At 47.7% G+C, this 19,841-nt stretch overlaps 1 protein-coding gene across 1 annotated transcript in view; it reads right to left on the bottom strand.

The window, feature by feature from the left end:
• ADAMTS8 (ADAM metallopeptidase with thrombospondin type 1 motif 8) overlaps positions 1–18,535 on the bottom strand; it is a 31,945-nt gene extending 13,410 nt beyond the window's left edge. Inside the window, exon 1 of the mRNA XM_056860869.1 lies at positions 17,870–18,535. Coding sequence (XP_056716847.1) covers positions 17,870–18,535 — 666 coding nt within the window. The remainder of the gene's footprint in view (positions 1–17,869) is intronic.
• Between the last annotated feature and the right edge of the window lie 1,306 nt (positions 18,536–19,841).

Genomic DNA, 19,841 nt, shown 5'->3' with positions numbered 1-19,841 from the left:
TAACCCTAAGACAGTGTGAGTCTCCTTCCAGCAGCAAACAGCATGGCAGCAAGCAAGAACAATAGCCACACCCCCTTTCTTGTGCCCATTCTCTGCCCCTTCTACTCCCCACCTCTGGTTGTACTTAAAATCACAGGCACGGCTGCAATTTCTAGGGTTGGGAAATTCCCGGAGATTTGAGGGTGGAGCCTGGAGAGGGCAGAGTTAGGGGAGGGGAGGGACCTCAGCAGGCTATGTCATAAAGGTTAACCTCCAAAGCAACCATTTTTGTCCAGGAGAACTGATTTCTGTAGTCTCCAGGACCCACCTGGAGGATAGCAACCCTTAGAATTTTTGCCTTAACCCCAAACTCCCTGCTCTTTCCCTAGCATGCTGCACAGTACCACAACCATGAGGACTGCCAATCTCTAGATGTGGCCTAAAATTTCCCCAAAATTACAACTGATCTGAGCATAAAAACCAGGAATTTCCCAAGCTGGAGTTGGCAACCCTAATTACAATACCGCTTGGCAGGGAAAGGGGGGGGGAAAGCCATCATGGCCTAAAGCTAAGGTTGCCAATTCCAGGTTGGTGAATCAAACCTGATTCTCCAGATTAGAGTCCACCGCTCATGTGGAGGAGTGGTGAATCAAACCCGGTTCTCCAGATTAAAGCGCAACACTCTTAACCACTCCACCACGCTGGCTCTCAGTGCTCTAAGAGATGATCCTCTTCCTGAACCCGCCAATAAATTAAACACTGGACAGCAAAGACATAAACCAAATGGAGCAAGCAGCTATTTAGTAGAAATTCAGCAGTGATGTTCACTTGTTCCGCCAGCTGGTGTCTATTTAAACCCTCTTTCCCCATCGATTTCTCTTTCAGAACACAAGATAGAAGGTTGAGCTGACCCCATAATAAGAACCTGGCTATGCTGGGATGGAAAACAGCCAACCGGGTCAAGAAGTCCGTTTGGCCGGCATCGGCACATACATTTCACTGCATTGGAATCTCGAGGGCTCAGGAGATTGCTCAGCCATGTTTTCTCAGCTGAGTTGGCCAGTCTTTGGACTTGTGGTGGGTCAGTCAGAGCCATACAAGGCAATAATTGGGGGACCTGGATAGTTTTATCTATCTCATTTTTATCCCCACTCTTCCCCACAAGGAGCTCAGGGCGGTATACATAGTTCTCTCCTCCTCCATTTTATCTTCTCAGCAAACTTTGTAGGTGTTATGTCAGCGTGGGCGATACACGAGATCGGAGAGGGAGTTCCAACAGCAACTGCTTTATTGAGTGAACAGGAACTGCAAAACTGTGCCCAGACCCCTGCTTAAATGCCCCGCTCGGCCACCCGCGGCCACACCCACCCACTCCATGATTGGGTGGTTGTTGCCCGGGGTTCAATCGAGGACATGCAAGTCAGGAGCCTGGCGAGAACTCAAGCTCAACACAAACCTGGTTCCCCTCTGCATACATAACAGTAGGGTAGTCAGGTCTCCCCTAACAACCAGCGGGGGGTGGACGGGACTTACTGGTGGCAAGGGAAATCGCCTTGGTCTGTAAGGTGCTACTGGACTCCAATCTTGCTCTTCTACTGCAGACCAACGTGGCTGCCCACCTAGGTACAACCTCTAGGTACTAGCTAGAGATCTCCTGCTATTACAACTGATCTCCAGCTGATAGAGATCAGTTCACCTGGAGAAAATGGCTGCTTTGGCAATTGGACTCCATGGCATTTTTAAAAAGTTTTTATTATATAAGATATAACAGAGGTACAAAAGGAAAATGGAGAAGGGGAAAAATATAAGCATCTAACATATGATTAAAAAAACCTGTGTTGCAGACTTGAGCATAGCTGGGCGCTGCTCTACCTTTTCACTCAGGGACAGCCTTCCAAAGCATCAAGACCGGCATGCCTAGGGTTGCCAACCTCCAGGTAATAGCTGGAGATCTCCCGCTATTATAGCTGATCTACAGCTGATAGAGATCAGTTCACCTGGAGAAAACGGCAGCTTTGGCCATTTGACTCTATGGCACTGAAGTCCCTCTCCTCCCCAAATCCTGCCCTCCTCAGGCTCCACCCCAAAAACCTCCCGCCGGTGGCGAAGACGGACCTGGCAACCCTATACTTACCTGAAACTAGTCCCATGTTTGCCGAGACTTCCTTCCAGTTAACCGTCAATTGCAACAATAATGCATAGCCTTTAAGTGACTCAGTTCCACCTGATTAACAGTCTGCAGCATGTGCATTTCTGCACAAAGCATGACTCACTGGACGGGCCTCGCCTCCTTGGCACCCTCTTGGACCCCCACTTTCTCTTTCTACAAAAGCTAATGGAATTAATTCACTCGGCACGTCTGTGAACTGCGGCCCAAGCCTGCTGATGACCAACGGCTGAAATATTCACAGCAAATGAGCCTATTATTTTTAGCTCAGTGGTGGTGCAGATGTTTGGCATCCAACATCTGCAAGATTTAATCCTTGGTATCTCCCGTTTCCGTGGACTGAGGAAGATCTCTGCTGGTGGGTCCAAACTTGTATACCTGAACACCTGAACACATGAAGCTGCCTTCTACTGAATCAGACCCTTGGTCCATCAAAGTCAGTATTGTCTACTCAGACCGCAACAGCTCTCCAGGGTCTCGGACAGAGGTCTTTCCCATCACCTACTTGCCTGGTCCCAGGGATTGAACCTGGGACCTTCTGCATGCCAAGCAGAGGCTCTGCCAGTGAGCCATAGCCCCTCCCTGTAGGCTAGTCATCCTGGAAGGATAACTTTTGAGAAAAAACTGGTTCTAATAGCTTTACCAGAAACCAGCTGTGCACTGTATTGGTTGGCTCCCCCATCCCCCCCACCCCGTTGGGGGGGGCATTAGCAGTGGCTAGGTTTGCCAACCTCCAGGTGGTGGCTGGAGATCTCTTGCTATTACAACTGATCTCCAGGTGACAAAGATCAGTTCCCCTGGAGAAAATGGCTCCTTTGGAAGGTGGACTCCATGGCATTATACCCCACTGAAGTCCCTCCCCTCCCCAAACCCCACCTTCCTCAGGCTCCACCTCCAGTATCTCCAGGTATTTCCCAATCTGGAGCTGGCAACCCTAGCAGTACCACAAGTATGCATCAGAAACCCAACAACACAATTGCAGACCAAAAAACAGCAGCAGCAGATGGCACCACAAAACCCCAACCAAACTGTACTCAGAAACCTGAACCATGGTTTCCCCGCCATGGTCAAAAGCATGCTGAAACAGTGGTTACTTGATTTGATATCTAAAGGCAAATCGGGAGGAAATCAACTGAAACACAAAGCCACCTCTCCCCACCAACCCTAAGAGCAGGTTTGCAAAATGGATTTACCAAAATTAAGGTGCTGCTGATTGAACTTTTAGTCAGAGGACCTTGCAACAAGGTGTTTGGAAAAATGAATCATAAAAGGCAAGCAGTAGGTACGGAAGATGGAGGCAGGAACGAGTGTCATTTAGGAAACAAAGGGAGGGGAAAACAAGGCTCATTTCTCAGGGGAACCAAAAAACAAAACTTCACTGCCTCCCCATTTGAACATCTGTTTGTATGCACCTTGGCTGAGGCTCTGGTGAGCCACCACCAGCCAGGATGGACCATACTGGGCTAGCGAAGACACAGACTAAGTATAATTTGGTCCTTAATTGAGACAGAATTAACGGCTCTCGCTGAGGTGAGGGACGCCGTAAACACACGGCCTTCCTGTTAGGAAATCCAGCTGGACTAAGCTGCAGCAAATCAAAATCAGGCAAAAATTCAACGTTGGAGCGGGACTGCTAACAAAACAATCGTGTGCGGGCCAGGAGAGGGTAGAGTTTTGCAATCAAGTGAAAAACACGCACACACATTTGAAAGGCAACATTTCACTTTGTTACAGGGTAGGAGTCTTGTACCTTTCTCTGAAATAGCTATAAATCCAATTATCCTGCTGGTGGGCTATATGGGTAGACCAGGGCTGGAGACTTGTAGGGTTGCCAGGTAACTGGAGGGAGGCGGGAGAGGCAAGGACTTATAACTGGAGAGGGGATTGGTGTCCACAGCTCAATTATGTCACTTACGGCATGATCTGGAAGTGATGGTGATGCTCTATCATTAGGGCTGCCAACCTCCAGGTACTAGCTGGAGATCTCCTGCTATTACAACTGATCTCCGGCCGACAGAGATCAGTTCACCTGGAGAAAATGGCCGCTTTGGCAATTGGACTCTATGGCATTGAAGTCCCTCCCCTCCACAAATCTCACCCCCTCAGGCTGCGCCTCAAAAATCTCCAGGTATTTCCCAACCCAGAGCTGGCAACTCTATCTAGCATTCACCCAAAACTCTACGGTTCAACCGTAGCCTTTGGGGGCAAACGCTAGAGCATCACCTGACAGGATGATGTCACTTCTGGGTTGCCAGATACGCTGATCAGGCCCCGTCCATTCTGCCAGGGAATGTCCTCCTACCGCCTAGCTGAACGGCAGAGGACAACGGCAGCGGGGGCTGGAAGGTCTCCCACTATACCAGGAAACCTGGAAATCATACGGGAAGACCTGGGCTGAAATTTCCCCTGACTTTGGGGCACCATGTTTGGGACGCCTGGTGCAAGGGCTCTGCCATACATCACTGACATGACACTGAGGCTATAAGGTTAGGGTTGCCAGGTCCCTCTTTACCACTAGCGGGAGGTTTTAGGGGTGGAGCCGGGGAGGGTGGGGTTTGGGGAGGGGAGGGACTTCAATGCCACAGACTCCAATTGCCAAAGGGGCCCAATTTCTCCAGGCGAACTGATCTCTATCTGCTGGAGATAACTTGTACGAGCAAGAGATCTCCAGCTACTACCTGGAGGCAACCCTATATAAGGTGCAAAACCAAATCCGGTGCCTTTCCTAGTCACGAGTGTGCCCGAGAGAAAGCTGGGCTACTGCTGACCACACAACACTGACCACTGCACCCTAGTAAGGATACAGCCAATAAAATTCTGCTTGTTTGGAATCACTGCCTTGGGGAAGGGTAGTGAAGCAGCCAACCAACACTGTTTACAAGACCATCTCCCAAAGTGCTGAGGTTTGCTTCTTCCCCCCCTTTTTTGCAGATGTCTTGGCTCCCGCCTCAAATATCGCACCTCCTTCAACAGTTTGAAGTGCGAGCCAGGAATCTCCTAACACAAATCCAGGTGGCAGCTCGAGGACGCTGCAGGCAGTAGTTGGGCAAGAGACAGCTGGAAAGGTTGAGGACTCCCTCTCTGGCGCTGGATGCTGCTTTCCTGATCAGAATTCTGCCCACTGATACCCTCCAACGTTTCACAGATGGAGATGAAGAAACGCAAGCAGCACCTTTCTTCTCACACCAAGGATGTGCGCCCAAGCTTCCCACGATTGCAAATCGCCAAAGGCTCTGCTCCATCTGGGGCAGCCGGCCTTCCTTCAGTCAGGAACGGGACTGTTTTCAAAGCCAACAGGACTTTTAAATTAAAGAGATGGGGGGGGGGGAGCATTCTCCTACAAGAGTTCAAAACAATCCTTTTTTTTAAAAAAAAATATTTATTTGCTAATTTACATCCTCCCAATTCAGTTTCAAAAGCCCTCTAAGTGGCTCACAGTTTAAAACTGCAGAATACACAACAGCCTGTTACCTAGGATTGCTAACCTCCAGGTACTAGCTGGAGATCTTCTGCTATTACATCTGATCTCCAGCTGATAGAGATCAGTTCACCTGGAGAAAACGGCCGCTTTGGCAATTGGACTCTATGGCACTGAAGTCCCTCCCCTCCCTAAACCCCACCCTCCTCAGGCTCCACCCCAAAAACCTCCCAGCGGTAGTGAAGAGGGACCTTGCAACCCTACTGTTACCTAAATAGAATAAAAATAAGCATCATATTAAGGCACAGCTGAAGTTCAAATAGCAGACTGAGAAAATAGTACCCCATCATTTGACAGAATGAAAACTTTTTGCAGCATTCATAAATGCTCTGATGGAACAAGATCCTTGATGGAATGTGAAAATAGCAGCCTGTGCACCACACGGCGTTAATCTTAGGCTAGAGATTTAATGGCTTTGTGGGACCCACCTCATTGAGATGGTAATTTATATTTCAAATACAGCCTACTTTTGGCGCCCCTATTGAGCCCTTGAGCTGGGCCCTGGACTTCTGCCTCAAAGTCTTGCCCTGTCGGCTAGGGTAGCCAAACTCCAGGTGGAGCCTGGAGATCTCCCAGAACTCTAATTGATCTCCAGACAACAGAGATTTATTTGGTTGTTTATTATTTCCACTCACTGCCCTGCTCTCTCCAGCCAAGAACCGGGCTCACGGTGGCTTACAACCTCTAGGTACTAACTGAAGATCTCCTGCTATTACAACAGATCTCCAGCCGAAGCTGCCGAAAGAGGTCAGTTTGCCTGGGGGAAATGGCCGCTTTGGCAATTGGACTCTATGGCATTGAAGTCCCTCCCCTCTGCAAACCCAACCCTCTTCAGGCTCCACCCCCCAAATCTCCAGGTATTTCCCAACCCTGAGCTGACAACCCTAGAGCTTGATATGGAGAGATGCTTCCGGGAAGCTGGATTAGTACACTTCTTGAGGGCTGCCAGTCCCCTGGTGGTGGCGGGGAATTCTCTGCCCCACTTCTCATTTCCACAAAAAAATGGCCATCATACCACCAATGGCATGCCATCACTTCTGGCAAACCTGGAATTGCCTTCAGCCCTCTCTAGGAATTGCTGGAAAGTCTGTGGGTGGGTAAACCTTTCCCATCTCAGCATCAGCTATGAGTAGAGCATTCAATCACTCCTGGTACAGAGCGGAATTAGGAAGCAATCCTAAGCAGGTCTGCTCCAGAGTAAGTCCTTCTGTATTCGATATGGCATACGTCTTAGGACTGCAGGCCTAGCCACCTACAGAAGACACTGAATGTTGTGTCTCTGGATGAGTCATGGTTCAGGGCATGTCTCCTTCCAATCAAGAGGCTTGCCCAGAACAGTGACTCATGTAGAGAGGTGGGCTTTCTCTAAGCGTGGGCCCTTCTTACTCCGTCCAACAGTACATTTATTTTGGGTACAGAAGCAAAAACGTTCCACAGCTACTCCGGGAAATGCTGTTGTAGTAAACATTTTGCCTTGAACGTGAAGCAAAGTCACCTGTTTGTTTTAAATGTGAGACGTGAGCAATTGTTTGACAACCCGATAATATCATTCAAGGGCCCGCCTGCCGCTCTCTTCAGTGCTTGGAAATTTCACACAGGTCCCCGGCCTTCGCTTTGAGCATAACAATGTTCACTTGTGTGGTGCGCTTTTCATACCAGAGTGCTTTATAATCAGCGGCTGCTTCTGCCAGCAACCACTCCAGAGGCGTATTGAGGCAGCTGTTTAACATTACATAAAACTTTGGGGAGGAAGTCGAGAAGAATCCTGCATCCACTGGAGGGGGGGACATTGGACAGAACCTGACCGTAACCACTTTAATTGCAAATATGCCTTTTAATCTGCATATTAATTCTGGGCCTCCTCAAGATGAGCGGCCCTAGCAGATGCAAAAACAAGGTTTAAGCTGCCAGGATCAATCTACTCCTATAGGCAAGGAAGCATCAGTCTATCCAAGTTAGAGCTGCCAACCTCCAGGTGCTAGCTGGAGATCCCCCGCTATTTCAACTGATCTCCAGCTGATAGAGGTAAGTTCACCTGGAGAAATTGGCAATTGGACTCTATGGCATTGAAGTCCCTCCCCCCCCCCAAACCCCACTCTCCTCAGGCTCGGCCCCCAAAATTTCCTGCTGGTGGAGAAGAGGGACCTCGCAACCCTAGTAGTCTAGGCAGAGTCTAGCTTCATCCATAACTGCTCTATAGCTTCCTGATGCTGTCCGACCCTGACTCAGAAAGCCAAAAGAAAAGCATGACGGGAAATGGATGGATACTGACTGGAATTGGGTGCAGTTGAACATATGAAGCTGAAAGTCAAACTATGGGCTCAGCTAGTATTGTCTCCTCTGATTGGAATCTCAGTAGAAACACATTTTTGGAATTTGAGATCCTTTTCATAGAGATGCCAAGGGCTAGGGTTGCCAGCCTCCAGGTGGTGGCTGTAGATCTCCTGGGATTACAGCTGATTTCCAGGCGATATAGATCAGTTCACCTGGAGAAATTGGCTGCTTTGGAAGGTAGACTCTATGGCATTATACCCCACTGAAGTCCCTCCCCTCCCTCAAACCCCATCCTCCTCAGGCTCCACCCCCCCCAAATCTCCAGGTATTTCTCAACCCAGATCTAGCAACCCTACCAAGGATTGACCTTCTGCAAAGCAAGCCCCTCCACAAAGAGAGAGCCTCAAAATAGATCCTTATTAAAAATTATGAGAAACTTGATTGATGGAAATTCCCTGCACTATTATGTAGCTATTCATACAACACTTTTCTTCCCTATGAAGACCCAAAGTGGCTTGCAAAGTACCTAATTCTTCCTCCATTTTATTCCGATACCAACCCTGTGAGGTAGGTGGAGAGAGAGTAACCAGTTCAAGGCCAACCAATGAAATTCCACGGCAGAGTGTCTGGGGCATCCATTTCCTGGGAGGATATTTCCAGTCCGTTCACCAGGCAAACAGGTCATGTGACCTGCCACCTCTGGCAAGATTAGGGTTGCCAACCTCCAGGTACTGGGGGAGAAACAGGCACCTCTATACTAATACCAAAGGTTAGGAAAACAGTATAGGAGCGAAGAACATTTACAAACAAGGTGCAATTTATATAAGCTACTAAGATACTTATATACATACAATGTACAAACACAAGTAACCACACTATAACCAACACACAGTATGTACAAAATATACAATCAAAGGACAAAAAGTCTTTCAAAGGTCTCAGCAGGGTACCAAGTAAGTAATGAGTTCAAGTTCAATATTCAAGATGAATGAGAAGCCCTTTGATTGTATATTTTGTACATACTGTGTTTGTACATTGTATGTATATAGGTATCTCAGTAGTTTATATAAATTGCACCTTGTTTGTAAATGTTCTTCACTCCTATACTATTTTCCTAACCTCCAGGTACTAGCTGGAAATCTCCCGCTATTGCAAGTGATAGAGATCAGTTCTCCTGGAGAAAAGGGCCGCTTTGGCCACAGGAGTCCCTCCCCTCTCCCAACCCTGCCCTCCTCAGGCTCCACCCCCAAAATCTCCAGGTATTTCCCAACCCAGAGCTGGCAACCCTAGGGAAAATAAGCAGCGACATCGTGCAAAAAGGTCCTAAAACAAGATTGAAGGGAATGTCGCCTTGTGGTTATACCACCACATCAAACCACGGTTATGCGAACTGAGGAAACAGAGCCGGCTCTTCCTCAAACAGCCTTGTTTCTCCCGTGCCATCTTTTTCGTGTGTGGGCCTCCGTCCTCCGTTCCACTTAAAGTTAGCAAATAACTCACAAACAAGGCTCCTGACCTTTTAATGTTTAGTAATTAAAATGTGACCATAAAGAGAGAGAAAAGAACTGTATAAACATGGGTGCTTCTGACTCAACGTTTCTGTGACATGTGTAGCCAGACCAGACGGGCATGGACATATTTTCCCTCCATCTCACCCAGCAGCACCAGTACATCTGTGGGTGGGCTACTGGGATTCTGCTTTTTTTTTAAATTTCTTCCCTAATTTAGTGCAAGGTATTGTTGCCAATGCTTGCCCCAGGAAATGTTAGTTAAAACATAGATCTGTTTATGCTAGAGGCCAGGTTTCCATCAAGAGATGACTAGAACGTGACATTTGAAATGTCGGCGTTCTGATTCCTAGGCCTCGTTTCTGTTCTTTGCTGTGTCAGAGCTAGGGGTGCTAGAGAAACTGTGGATGTATATGAGGATGGCCAAATTAACAGAATTCCTACACGGAAAAGATATGGAAGAATTCAAAAAGACATGGATGAAGGCCATCACCTATTGGGATAAACTGGCAAAAATGGATATCACTAATTTAGCTAGTGAATTATAGAAATTAGTTTTACTTTTTTATATATATTTTATTGTTAATAGAGTAATCTTTATACTGTTTAGACACTTCTCCGGAAGTCTGGTGATGGGTCACTTTTTATGGTGGGTGGAGGGTCAAAAGGGTATTTTGAAATCTATAATTTTGTAATGCAGATCATGTTAAGTAGATTATATAATTGATACTCTTTTGTATTTTTTTGTTATTTTTCTTTTTATTATTGTAATTGTTTGATTTGTTTTTTGTTGAGCTATGTTACAAAAAATAAATAAATAGAAAGAGCTAGGGGTGCCAACTCTGGGTTGGGAAATTCTGGAAGATTTAGGGGTGGAGCGGGGCTTGGAAAGGGAAGGGACTTCGGCAGGGTACAATGCCACAGAGCCCGCCTTCCAAAGCAGCTGTTTTGTCCAGGGGAACTGATCTCCAGATCAGTTGTAATTCTGGGAGATCTCCAGGCCCCAATTGGACGCTGGCAACCCTAGGACTCAGAGCATATGAAGGAACAGATGTAATCACTCACACATTGGGCGAAAACGCACGGTCGCTTTATCCTCCTTTAATCCCTGTTTCAGCCAGGATTTAGCCTGGATCGAACGCATGCGTTCGATCCAGGCTGAATCCTGGCTGAAACAGGGATTAAAGGAGGATAAAGCGACCGTGCGTTTTCGCCCAATGTGTGAGTGATTACACTGACTCAGTAGTCAACTATGTGTGGATCCTTCCTCTTTACTCCCGTAACAACTGGCCTGGGAGATACAGTATCTCTATCTCTGGTTTCCAGGAACAGACAACAACTTTTGTTAAAGCCATTTACTTTTACTACTACTTTGTTGCCAGGTCCCTCTTTGCCACCAGTGGGAGGTTTTGGGAGCGGAGCCTGAGGAGGGCGGGGTTTGGGGAGGGGAGGGACTACAATCAATGCCATAGGGTCCAATTGCCAAAGCAGCCCTTTTCTCTAGGCGAACTGATCTCTATCGGCTGGAGATCAGTTGTAATAGCAGGAGATCTCCTGCTAGTACCTGTAAGTTGGCAACCCTAACTACTACTACTACTGTTTTATTTGTATTCCACCCTCCCCCTGTCAAAACAGGGCTCAGGGCAGTTTACAACAAAATAAAACAAATCTTCAATAACAACGGAGAATGGAATATAAAACACAAGTAAAATACAACTCTAAAAATACACTCTAAAAGAATGGTGCTTCAATATAACAATAATAAATAAGCAACCTGGTAATCTCTAGTTAACTGCCTAGCTTGCTTGGCAGTGCAGGAAAGGCACCTTGCATATATTCAGTGTGTGTGTATAAAGTGCTGTCAAGTCACAGCTAACTTATTGTGACCCCTCATGGGTTTTTCAAGGACGGAGATAAACAGAGGTGGTTTTGCCACCACCTGCTCTACATAGCAACCCTGGTCCTCCTTGGTGGTCTCCCATCCAGGTACTAACCAAGGCTGACCCTGCTTAGCTTCTGAGATCTGATAGGATCGGGCTAGCCTGGGCCATCCAGGTGAGGGCAGTGCTACTTGGAATTTCCTCTTATTGTCTGTTCCCAGGGCAGAGCTTTGTTGCAGAAAAGAGAGCGTAGGATTCAACTCTACCAGCAGTAGGGTGGCCAGCTCCAGGTTAGGAAATACCTGGAGGTTTTGGGGGCGGAGCCTAGGAGGGTGGGGTTTGAGGAGGGGAGGGGCTTCAATGTCATAGAGTCCAGTTGCCAAAACAGCCATTTTCTCCAGGTGAACTGGTCTCTACCGGCTGGAGATCAGTTGTAACTGCAGGAGATCTCCAGCCACCACCTGGAGGTTGGCAACCCTAGCCAGGAGCCCTGACCCCAGTTCCCTAGTGCTCATCTGTCCATTTTTTTCATCCAAGGGGAACGTTATGGTCCATGGACGTAAAGCAGGAGAAGACCCCCAATAGACAAGCCCGACCCTTTTGAGTTCCCTGCATCACTCAGTTGAGAAGCAACAGCTGTTCCCTGGGGCAGCCTGGGGCCGAACGCCCACCCACACTGTGACTTGCCACAATGATAATGAAACAGGTTGGGTCAAACCACACAGATGAATCATAACCTATACAGTTTTAAAATTTCATATTCCCCCCTCCCCCTGCTCTGTATACTTAGAATCCTGTCGATGGAGGAGTAAGTAAAGGTAGAGGTCCCCTGTGCAAGCACCGGGTCATTCCTGACCCATGGGGTGACGTCACATCCCAACGTTTCCAAGGCAGACTTTGTTTCCGGGGTGGTTTGCCAGTGCCTTCCGCAGTCATCTTCCCTTTACCCCCAGCAAGCTGGGTACTCATTTCACTGACCTCGGAAGGATGGAAGGCTGAGTCAACCTTGAGCCGCCTACCTGAAACCGACTTCCGTCAGGATTGAACTCAGGTCATGAACAGAGCTTTTGACTGCAGTACTGCAGTTTAACACTCTGCGGCAAGTGTTTAATTGCTTAAAAAAAAAAGAAAGTCTGGGGCTGAGGTCTGGCATGTGCCCTGGAGTGAAGCCCCACTCCTTAATTTTAAATGCTTTAAGTCAGCATTGTGGCGGAACAATTTGTCATTGGTAGGGTTGCCAGGTCCCTCTTTGCCATCAGTGGGAGGTTTTTGGGGCAGAGCCTGAGGAGGGTGGGGTTTGGAGAGGGGAGGGTCTTCATAGAGTCCAATGTCCAAAGTGGCCACTTTCTCCAGGGGAACTGATCTCTATTGGCTGGAGATCAGTTGTAGTAGCAGGAGATCTCCAGCCAGCCAGTACCTGGAGGTTGGCAATTCTAGTCATCGGAGAGGAGGTTATCGAAGGCTATACTAGCTGTTCGACACTGCAGGGGGTGTCTGTTGGGAAAAAGAGCCTGGAGGAGATATGTGCCACTCACTGAATACACCTTTTGCAAATCTCTAATTATGGCCTGCCCTAAACCTGGGTAGCCCAGGCTAGCCTGATCTCGTCAGATCTCTCGGAAGCTAAGCAAGGTTGACCCTGGTTAGTATTTGGATGGGAAACCACCAAGGAATACAAGGGTTGCCAACCTCCAGTTGGGGCCTGGAGATCTCCCAGGATTACAACTGATCTCCAACCTACAGAAATCAGTTCCCCTGGAGAAAATGGCTGCTTTGGAGTGTGGGCTCTGTGGCATTATACCCCACCATTGTGGTCCTTCCCCTCCTCAAACCCCACCCTCCTCAGGATCCACCCCCCACACCAAAATCTCCTGGAATTTCCCAACCCACAGTGGGCAAACCTAGCATTGTGTCACAAACTGGTGGGAACATCCCCAGATCCAATAGGGTTGCCAGGTCCCTCTTCACCACCGGTGGGAGATTTTTGGGGCGGAGCCTGGGGAGGACGGGGTTTGAGGTGGGGAGGAACTTCAATACCATAGAGTCCAATTGCCAAAGCAGCCATTTTCTCCAGGTGAACTGATCTCTATCGGCTGGAGGTCAGTTGTAATAGCAGGAGATCCCCAGCTATTACCTGGACAGATTGGCAACCCTAAGATCCACATACTGTTCCCCCTTTGTTGAACTGAAATCTCAGTCAGGCTGGTGTAGCCAAAATGCTAAAAAGAACACCCACCTAGTATTGCAGAAACAGAGGTGTTTGTGTGTGTGTGTGTGTGTGTGGGGGGAGACAAACCCTGAATACCTGCTTGTGTGTGTGTATGGCGGGGTGTGTGTGACAAACCCTGAAAACCACAGAGGCTTCTTCCCAATGCATGTGCATACTTGATTGCACTTAGCCTTTCTTTACAGATGCATTTTGAGTACCTGTGTGATAACCACTCTAACAAAATCTGAAGATGATCAAACACTTCACAGTTTGATTGCTCTCTGGGCAAATCCTAGAGTGAGTGCATAATAAATAAGAAAAGAAAAACCTTTCAAGTCAGAACTTTTCAAACCTAGGCACTTTTATGCTAGTATTCTTATTTTTGGAAATGTTCTGTTCTTCTCTTCCAGTGTTTGTGATTTGTATTTTGACCTGTGGACATCACACTGCTGTAGACAAGATTCCAAGATTCCATTTGGATACAAGAGTGTTATTATAGAGTTTTGGCTCTAATGGGACCCTATAGGTTGAGCCAGAGTTCAGCCTAGTGAGTTGCCTATCAACAGTTTCCATTCTTACAGCTTCATCCAATATATTGTATTTACCCAATAGGAAAATGACCCTGGCTGTAAGATGATCCCCATAAAAAAGATCATACACAAAAGGCTTTTCATGAATGTATATAATAGTAACTTGCATGCAAATTTAAGAACCCCCCCCCCTTTTTCTTGATGGCATATTGAGGGGGAAAACCCCACTCTTCCTTTCAGGTAAATAGGTAGATGACATTTTACAGGATGGTATAAGAAAGAAGTACCTATCTTGGATGCGAAGGATACAGCAGATGGAAGGAAGCAAAGGCAGAAAAGTGAGACGTGACGGTAGTAGGATGAATATGTGCAAATGGAGTTAGGTATACTTAGACTTTTTTTTCAGTTGGAGATAAAGACTAGGGAGTTAAGCCAAAGGCTTGAAGCAAATCCATTCTATAGTGAATTTACTGACAAAATAGGTTTTGTATTCCACTTCTGACACCATGTAATATGCCCCCTCCTTGGATAAATACAAGATAATGAGGAATGGCTTAAAACAGCTTTTAATGGGAAGAGCAATGGGGGGAGTGATTCTAAGAAAGTCTACTGAGAAGTAAGTTCCATAGTGAGGCTTACTCCCAGGAAAGTGCTAGTGGGATTGCAGCCTAAAACATCTTGTCCAGCCCCATTTAAACCTTGTTCTAGAACTAAGGCTGTGTGACCTTAGGGCAATCCACAAGTTACCAATTCTGTAACAGTGTAAAGTATAAGGGAATGTCTCTAAAAAAAGGTTAAGGTGGTCCCCTGTGCAAGCACTGGGTCATTCCTGACCCATGGGGTGAAGTCACATCCCAACGTTTCCTAGCAGACTTTGTTTTACGGGGTGGTTTGCCAGTGCCTTCCCCAGTCATCTTCCCTTTACCCCCAGCAAGCTGGGTACTCCTTTCACCGACCTCGGAAGGATGGAAGGCTGAGTCAACCTTGAGCCGGCTACCTGAAACCAACTTCTGTTGGGATTGAACTCAGGTTGTGAGCAGAGCTTGGACTGCAGTTACCACTCTGCACCACGGGGCTCTTAATAATGTCTCTAAACTGTAAATTAAATCACTACCATGTGTAGTCTAGGAATACTCTAGGGCTGAATATTTTAAACAGAGTACAATTGTTTTAAAAAGAGATCACATTTTGTGGTGCTACTCATTCTATTTTCAGTTCTGGTAAAAAAGGTTTGATGGATGTGTGTATTGAAGAATTGTGTGTGTATGTGGGTATGAGAGAGACAGACAGGCTTTTCAACTCTGAATCTTAAACTATTGTAATTCTCCAGCCTTAGATTTCCCTTCCTAGATCAGCAATTCTGTTTACATTTCCATCTATATGAATAAAATATAAGGGAGACCATACAATATACTGTTTCTGCAACCCCACCCACTCCATATATGCAGAAAAGTTACCCCCCACGCACCCACACACCAGTCTTATTTGTACCCATCTGCTTTTTGGTATGAAGTACTCAGACAAAATAATTCCCATCCTAAAAACATAGCAATAGATGATTAGCAATAAACCACGGACACCCATGCTCTCAGTGGAAACCACTGGAATGAACAGCTCACATCTGTTTCCCTCTCCCTTTTAATATGATGTCCTTAATACAATTGCATCTTAATTTTTCCTATGAGAAAGTATATTCAAGTTTGCAGCCTTCCCTTTTGCAGCTAAAAAGTTTTCCGTTTGGACATTTAAATGCCTCATTTAGAATTGCTCGTATAAATAGCTTATGGAATCTACAGATTTCCAGGTTCTTTTCTTCCATGAAGGAAAGGGGCATACTAACTGAGATCTCCCCTTCATAGAACCGAGATCCAGCTCAAAAACCTGCCCTCTGGGGAGAGATTATGTTAATCAAAGACTGCCAGATTCTGCCACCCTTCCCAGTTCTGCTAAACAAAGTTTTTTCTCCCTTCCAAGGGCTCTGCAATGACATCATACACTACAGAGTGTATATATAAGAGGCAGAGTCTTGAATAAGATAAGTAGATAAGCTTACATCTGACATAGTAGTATTTGTTTTATGGTTACCACATCATGGGCTTGGTTTCAGAAAAAAGTTGCTGCACCAGTCTCCGCCAGAAAGAAAAATGGAAAATAGGTAAGCCAAATGTATCAGTTTACAGGACCAAAATCCTGCTAATCTGCCAGCTTCCAACTTCTATAGAATGCTTTAGGAGCCCCAAGGAAAGGAAAAAATTAGGTCAATGCAAAGATCTTTATAGATTACGTTGCAAATGTTTTATGCCTTCGAGATGGCTGCCCGTTCCCAAAAGCTACATGTTTTCGGATAGGGTGGAACTGCACACACATTACCAGACGCTTGTGGCTGTTGCAAAAAAATAATAATAATGGCATTCCCGTGTCAAATTCTTCCCTCATGAACATGTAGGGGCATTGAACACAGGGCTTCTTCACATCACATCATGTACTCCCTAGGCCCCACAAGCAATGACGAATGATGAAAGCAGAGACGGGCACAGATATGCGTGGTGTGATGATGTCACATTGTGCAGCGTTACTATACATCATAGGGGATTGGGGGGAGAATTGAATGCAGGGATGCCGCTTTCAGAGGCAGCCCTGTGTCTGATGACGTATAGCCCCGCCCTTAAATAATGCACAATCTCAGAGAGGTTATCCCACAAAGATTTTGCCCCGTTACAGCCTTTTGCCCACCTCTTCTCTTAGCCGCTGCTGACATTCTTCTTAATGACAATACTTATACGGTGCCTTACAGTGCTTACATGCGTGATCTCAGTCGTCATTACAACAGCCCTGCAATGTGGAACAGTATGATTTTTGTCCCCGTGTTAGAGGTGGAGGGATGAGGATTAGAGGCGGCAGCTTATCTGAGGCTCCTTAGGCCGTTTCCACATGGGTGTTTTGCCCCCTCTTCCTTACCACAGTGCTATTTTGGGGACCATTCAGATGACATCGACCCCTAATTTTCCATTTTCTGCATTCTCCCTGGCCTTGCTGAAATCTTTCCTGAATCTGGTTGTGTGTGATCTTTTTGGGAAAGTATCACAATCAAAACACCTTTGCACGCCATGTGGAAAGGAAGGTGCAGATTTTGATGCTCCTGCCCACATCAGCACCATTTTTCTTGCCTCTGTCCCCAGTGACTGCCATCCCCTCTTACACTATTAAGAAGGTAAAGGTCCCCTGTGCAAGCACCGGGTCATTCCTGACCCATGGGGTGACATCACATCAAAAAAACCAATATAGCAATATGCCAATTATTGATTTTTTTAAAGCCAGAAAAAGCCCTCTGGTGATACAGGGGGTGGGGTAGGGTGGCAAGAAGGCCAGGGAAACAACTGCACAGACACTGTGTTGCTGCAGCAGCTATGGAAGGCACATGTAAGTCCACCACTGTGTGGAAGCAGCATTAGTGAATTCAAGACAGCTGCAGGATTTTCTGGTTCCCAGTTCACACTACACTGGCCACTGTGCTGAACACATGAAGCTGCCTTATACTGAATCAGACCCCTGGTCCATCAAAGTCAGTATTGTCTACTCAGACCGGCGGCGGCTCTCCAGGGTCTCAGGCAGAGGTCTTTCGCATCACCTACTCGCCTAGTCCCTTGAACTGGAGATGCCGGGGATTGAACCTGGGACCTTCTGCATGCCAAGCAGAGGCTCGCCCACTGAGCCACGGCCCCTCCCCAGCTCCAGATACCAGCTTCATTGCGACACCAAGACCTGCTGGGTCTCCCACCTCTCCGGACAAGCCACATGCACCTGCTTCGAGCCTCTAAGGAGAATACACGAAAGAGCACCCTACCTTGAGCTCGTCCCCATAGAAGCGGACCATGGATGCGTCGGCTACCAGCAGGGTCTCCACATAGCGAGCCTCAGAGGTGAACCTCTTGGCCCTGCTTCCAGCAGTGTGGGGTCCCCCCTGGGCCTCTCCTTTCGGGACGTCCTGCGCTCCCTCTTTTACCCATCCCTGCTTCTGGAGCTGGTGGGCTTGCCGCAGGGGGTCTCCGCCGCGGTTCCCTCGGGGCTGGATCAGGTATTTGTCGCCGTCGGCCAAGAAGGAGCCGTGGATGCCCTGGCACAGGCTGAGGGCCACCAGGGAGTCCGGCTGCCCGTTCACGGTCCCGGAGTAAAAGCACCTCCGCACCGTGCCGGCATCCTCCTCTGCGAGGGCACCCTCGGGCTCTCCCCTGCCGACGTGCTGGATCTTCAGGCGAGGCGCCAAGAAGCTGGCATCGGGCACCAGCTGCAGCGCAAACGCCTTCCCGAAGGCAGCCACGGAGAAGGCGAGGTGCCCTTCGCCCTCCGGAGGCGATGCGGTCCAGATTGGCACCACCTCCTGGAAGCCGCTGCTCTGGACGGGCAGTGCCCAGGCATGGGGAAGGAGCGTCAAGAGCCACAGCCAGGGGACGGAGGTGCCAGCAGGTGCCAGCCTGCCGGACAAGGGCTGCTGATGAAGAGGAAGGGGCATCGATGCCAGCGGTTGGGAAGAAGCAAATGGTCTTAGTTTAGAGAGGGAGAGGGAGAGAGGGAAGTAGAGGCAGTGGGAGATGCAAACCTCCCCGCTGCTTTAGGAGAAATTTGCAAAAACGCAGGCTTTGGGGGACGGGGGGGGGGGAAACAAAGATGCAACCGCTCTACAAAGGGGAAATTCAGTTTGGCAGGGAAGAGAACAAAGCGAGAGAGATGAGCTTTATTTCGCCAAGTTTAGCAGCAGTTTGCCTAGTGGGCAGAGAGAGAGCGGGGGGGAAATCCTTCCACCGAGAGGCTTTCTTCTGGTACCCGATCTCCACTTTTCCAAGGAAGATGTCAGGATAGTTTGAAACTGCAGCAGCGCCAGCAAAAAATGAAAAATAAAGGCGAGTTGTCTGCTTGGGAAAGAGCATTGAGCTGAAAGGCGCTGGGGGGGGGATGCTGAGTTTTCTCCCTTCCTCTCCTTGCCCTTCTCCTCTCTGAGAGTTCCTCCCTAGGAAGCTCTCTCTCTCCCCCTCTTTCTCTCCCTGGGTAACTCCTTCCAAAGACTTTGAAGCACCAAAGCGGCCAGCAGAGACCTCTGTATTTATACTTTCTTCCCCCGGCTTTGACATAAGAGGTTTATTTTTGATCTCTCTCACTATTCCACATTCCCCTCCCCTGGGACTCAGAGAGGAGGAGGAGATGGAAATGGGGGGGGGGAGGTTTTGGATGGGAGTTGAAGCCAATCAGAAGCCAGGAAGACCCGCCTCTCTTGTTTAAGTGTCAACCCAAAACACCCCCTCCCCTCTTATTCTCTGGGCGTTAACTCTTTCGGGGCCTCTGATCAGCTCGTGCAGCAATCAAGAGCTGTGTTCATTTTTTTAAAATGCACATATCTTCCAAGAATGACTTTTCATCTGTAGTAGTAGAAAAGGGCAAGAGTCCAGCAGCACCTTAAAGACTAACAAAAATATTTTCTGGTAGGGTATGAGCTTTCCTGAGCCACAGCTCACGAAAAGGGCAAGAGTCCAGTAGAAAAGGGCAAGAGTCCAGCAGCACCTTAACAAAAATATTTTCTGGTAGGGTATGAGCTTTCAGGAAAGCTCATACCCTACCAGAAAATATTTTTGTTAGTCTTTAAGGTGCTACTGGACTCTTGCCCTTTTCTACTACTGCAGACAGACTACCACGGCTACCCACTGTGAATTGTTTTCATCTGTAGTCATTCTGCACCATCTTGAGTTTAGGCTGTTACCTTCTCCTGCCTTTTTTTCCAGGGCTTCCCGGCAGTAGTAAGGGGTGGGGGAGAGAAGCTTAGTAAA

The sequence above is a fragment of the Euleptes europaea genome, chromosome 14 (assembly GCF_029931775.1).
Source record: "Euleptes europaea isolate rEulEur1 chromosome 14, rEulEur1.hap1, whole genome shotgun sequence".
Taxonomy (NCBI): domain Eukaryota; kingdom Metazoa; phylum Chordata; class Lepidosauria; order Squamata; family Sphaerodactylidae; genus Euleptes; species Euleptes europaea.
This window is presented reverse-complemented; position numbering and strand designations above follow the sequence as displayed.